This window comes from Psammomys obesus, unplaced genomic scaffold (genome assembly GCF_907164565.1).
Source record: "Psammomys obesus unplaced genomic scaffold, mPsaObe1.curated_primary_1811, whole genome shotgun sequence".
NCBI lineage: Eukaryota > Metazoa > Chordata > Mammalia > Rodentia > Muridae > Psammomys > Psammomys obesus.
In genome coordinates, this window is record NW_026596091.1 from 20,197,224 (window position 1) to 20,201,165 (window position 3,942).

General features: G+C 32.5%; 1 protein-coding gene across 1 annotated transcript in view; it reads right to left on the reverse strand.

The window, feature by feature from the left end:
• Positions 1–306: 306 nt before the first annotated feature.
• Alx1 (ALX homeobox 1) overlaps positions 307–3,942 on the reverse strand; it is a 20,701-nt gene continuing 17,065 nt past the window's right edge. The window contains exon 4 of the mRNA XM_055627974.1: positions 307–627. Within this exon, the coding sequence (XP_055483949.1) occupies positions 307–627 (321 nt within the window). The remainder of the gene's footprint in view (positions 628–3,942) is intronic.

The window sequence follows — 3,942 nt, forward strand, 5'->3', positions numbered from 1 at the left end:
TTAATACATTTATTCCTTTAAGAAGTTGCATGACCATATTTCATTGACTTGTACAATAGAAAAAAAAAACTTACTACTAAAACAGAGTTTGTGGAGGCTGGTGCATGGTAAACCTATTTAGTCTTTCAGGGGTCCATTCTTAGATTTTAATGTTAAATAAAAACAACTATTCATGTAAGCTGGTCTCACCATATATCTTGACCTGCAGCCCTTCCACACACAGCAGCTTATTGTGGTATCCTTTAAATATGAGAAATAAGAATATTTTACTTTGCTATGAAAAGAAAAATAAAAGAGTACTGTATGTTACATGGCCCATGAAATATTGGCGGTGTGCTCTTTGGCTTTCATTCTCAGAACGGCGATACTGGAAGACCTCCTTTCAAACTCTGGCTTTGTTTCAAACGCATGTCCGTTGGTAGCCCCAGTCAGAAGAGAGTCAGTGAAAAAATTGTTGAGGGGCACGTGGCCGAATTGATTCTGGTGGTTTGAAAACCCCGTGTAACTGGAATCTGTCCGAGGCGAGTGAGAATAAGGTGTCATGCAGGAGGACGCGTCACGTGGCAACATGCATGAAGTAACCACAGAACCACCACTTGCATTTCCTGCCCACAAATTGTTCTGAATCTGGAATATATAAAACAACAAATGTTACATTCACACGTTCTCACTTTTACACTCTTACGTTCCTTAAGTTTACAAAGCTGGGTTAGCTATTCATTATTTGTCCCTACTAGGAGGTCCGTAATTTCATTCTAAGCATTCAAAACAATGACTAAAAAACAAAAAAGAAGAAATCTTAGGTTTTTCTTTTTTGTTGTTGTTGTTTTGTTTTACTATAATAGATCATCACCACTCACATACCTAACCACAGCAAACACTCTCAACCCATGAAAATTTCTTAGATGTTCTTTTTATAATCATGATTTTAAGAGGCATATGGGATATTTAATCATGATTTATGGCCTCTATTCATGCATTTAGGGAAGAATCTTAAAACATAGATAATGTTCATCTCTCTAAACACAATGATGCAGCTGTGTTTTTTCGAGTTCTGAAACTGGACTCAGCACAGCAGTTTATGTTGGAAACTATTGCTCATTTTTAAGCAGTTGTGTCTGAAATATTTTAATTGAATTCATTTAAAAAGTATTGTCCCTTTCATTGATTCTTGTGGCCAGTATCTACCCTTCAATAAATTACTCTGAGAGTATGAAACATGCAAATTTGAAATATTTATTCTTCTATTTATATAAGACATAGGGAATTCAAAGCAGATACGTGACATTAAAAACAAAATAGTTCTAAAGCATAAACCATTAACAAATAATGGAAGCACCAATGAAAACTGTAAATGTTAGGAAAGTGCCATGTGAGTGCTACATAGCATAACTTATGCAGTGCATGATAATACTATCAAGCATAAAATTTTTAAAGTTAGTAGCATGTAAAAGGAACGGTAAGCAGAATTTTTTAAATGCAAATTTTAAATAAAAATATCTCAATTATAATAGACAGCTATTTAAAAAACAATAAATAATAACAGACCATAGGAATTAACTGGGAGATACATAGAAAATCACGAATAGGAGGAGAGAGAAAAAGAAGAGTGGAGACTGTAACCTGGAATATCAAGGAAGTGAGATATGCAGTCTTGGGAAATAAAATAAAAACAAATATAAGACCTTTCTTTTTTTTTTTTTTTTTCTGTCTGAAACAGAGACTAACTATGTAGTCTAGATGTGCCTGTAACTTGACAGGCAACCAAGACAAGCGCAAGCTCTCAACCCTTCTGCAGCAGCCAGTGGAGTCCTGGGGTTACCAGGGTGCACCATCACTCGAGGTGCGTTGCTTTTGGCAACCTGTTTATAGTACGTTTAAACTTAACATTGCACCCGTATGTATTTGCACCATATCTGGCTTTCTGTTTTTAAGTGGGACCAGGAGGAGACGAGGAAGGGGGCTACAAATGAGATATCAAGCGAATAAATTGTAAAAACATAAAATAAAAATATAAAAAAATGTAATCATAAATTATTTTGACCCATAGAGATGACTTGTAATTTGCATATTCCAGGCTTCTACCTACAGCTTCATATGTATTATTACAAAACTCAAGATGAAACGTACTCCATGACAGCTTACATTCTGTTAGTAGTAAGAAATTCTATTCATAAATCTAACTCACACTGATAGAAAAGTTACTTTGTGTATCAAAACTTAGTGTTTCCAAAATATGAAAGAAAATGTAAACAACTGATTTTAACACTTTTGTGGGGTTTCCATGAACAACAAAATATTTGTTTGTGCATTGTTGTAAAGTTAGTTCCTTATGCTAACATATTTACGTAAGTACTGTTTTGGTTTACTGTTGACTTACTCCTCTCTACACATTTTACATCACACAAAATGACTTCTGGGCTGTATATCTCAAACCAACAGCAGGGCTGTTCATGTCATTGCTCCATTAAACTAGCTCTTCTAGCGTAGTCAGCATGCTTCTCTCAACATTCACTCAAACATGGTAAAACATTGCAAAAGCCACAGCAATATCTAAAAAAGGGAGGTAAACTTGTTTGCTTATTTAAAAATGAAGAGGGATAGCAAACATTAACTTGCTTCTCTTATTAATGCTTAATATATACTATCACTAAAGTTTATTATAGTGATCTGTTATATTGCGCATGCATAGAAATATGTTTCCAGGCAGGTAACACAAAGGAAATAAAAAGGTGGGTGAAGGCAAATAAACAATCTATAAACTTAAATTAAGAAATATTTATTCTGGAAAGAATTAACATTAATCTATGTGTAAATTGAAAAAAAAATCTGAAAGCTATAGTGAAAATAATTAAGTGTAAATGAGTTCATTTTAACACACACATATGTCTATGACAAGCATATCAAAAAAAAGGTTTCTGATATGTATGGTATATTTTCTGAGAGGACCAAATTGATAGAGGAAATTGCTCATAGCAATACTTTTGCTTGGATATACAAATATTTTGAAGAATTTACAATTTCCTCCCATGCATAGAAAGAGACTTTTTGTAATATATTCTTTCTTCATACAGTCTACCTATTTTCATTCCGACCCCAAATATGTTATATTTTAAAAATATAATTTCTGAGATCTAAAGGGTTTCTATAGCAAAACTTCAGGTGAAAATTATAAGATACACTACCCCAAGAAAATGACATTTTACTTTTCCTGAAATATTTCCTCTGGGGCTTTATATATTTGATGAGGATGGCCAGTTCCTAGTACATGACAGTTAAGGGGTTTAGTTAATTACCAGGTGTAGCATAAACTACAAATACTTTTGTTTCAACATACAAATACATGAATGTTTTACTATTTATCCTTTGTAGAAGTTAAGTCTAAAAAAACAGAGACCCAAGACTGAATAACCACTATGGCCCGAAGAAATCTAACAAAACTATAAAACAATATGGCTATTTTTAAGTTTTAATTGTTTATTTATATGTGCATACTCCCAACTTTGTAGTTCATGGTCTCTATTATCCGATAGCATATCGAATAATTACTTATTGTAACTATTTTCCATACCTGGCCTACAAAAATGAATAATAACTTCTTCATAAAATATATTGAATAACTGTAAAGTTCCTGAGAATGTGAAATTTAAACAGATCTATTTCTGCAGGTATGATAAAAAGGAAGTAGTAAGATTAATGTATTTAATATGTGTTTATGGTTGAAAACCTAAATCACCACAGCATAATCATAACAAAAATCATATTTATATTCCTCTACCTTGCTGTCTATATTTACACAAAGAGGTTTTTGTCATCAAAACTAATTTTGCATCACAGATTCATCTTTTCTTTACATTTTATTTATTTATTTATTTAGGTTTAGTCACTTTCTTTCTTTCTTTCTTTCTTTCTTTCTTTCTTTCTTTCTTTCTTTCTTTCTTT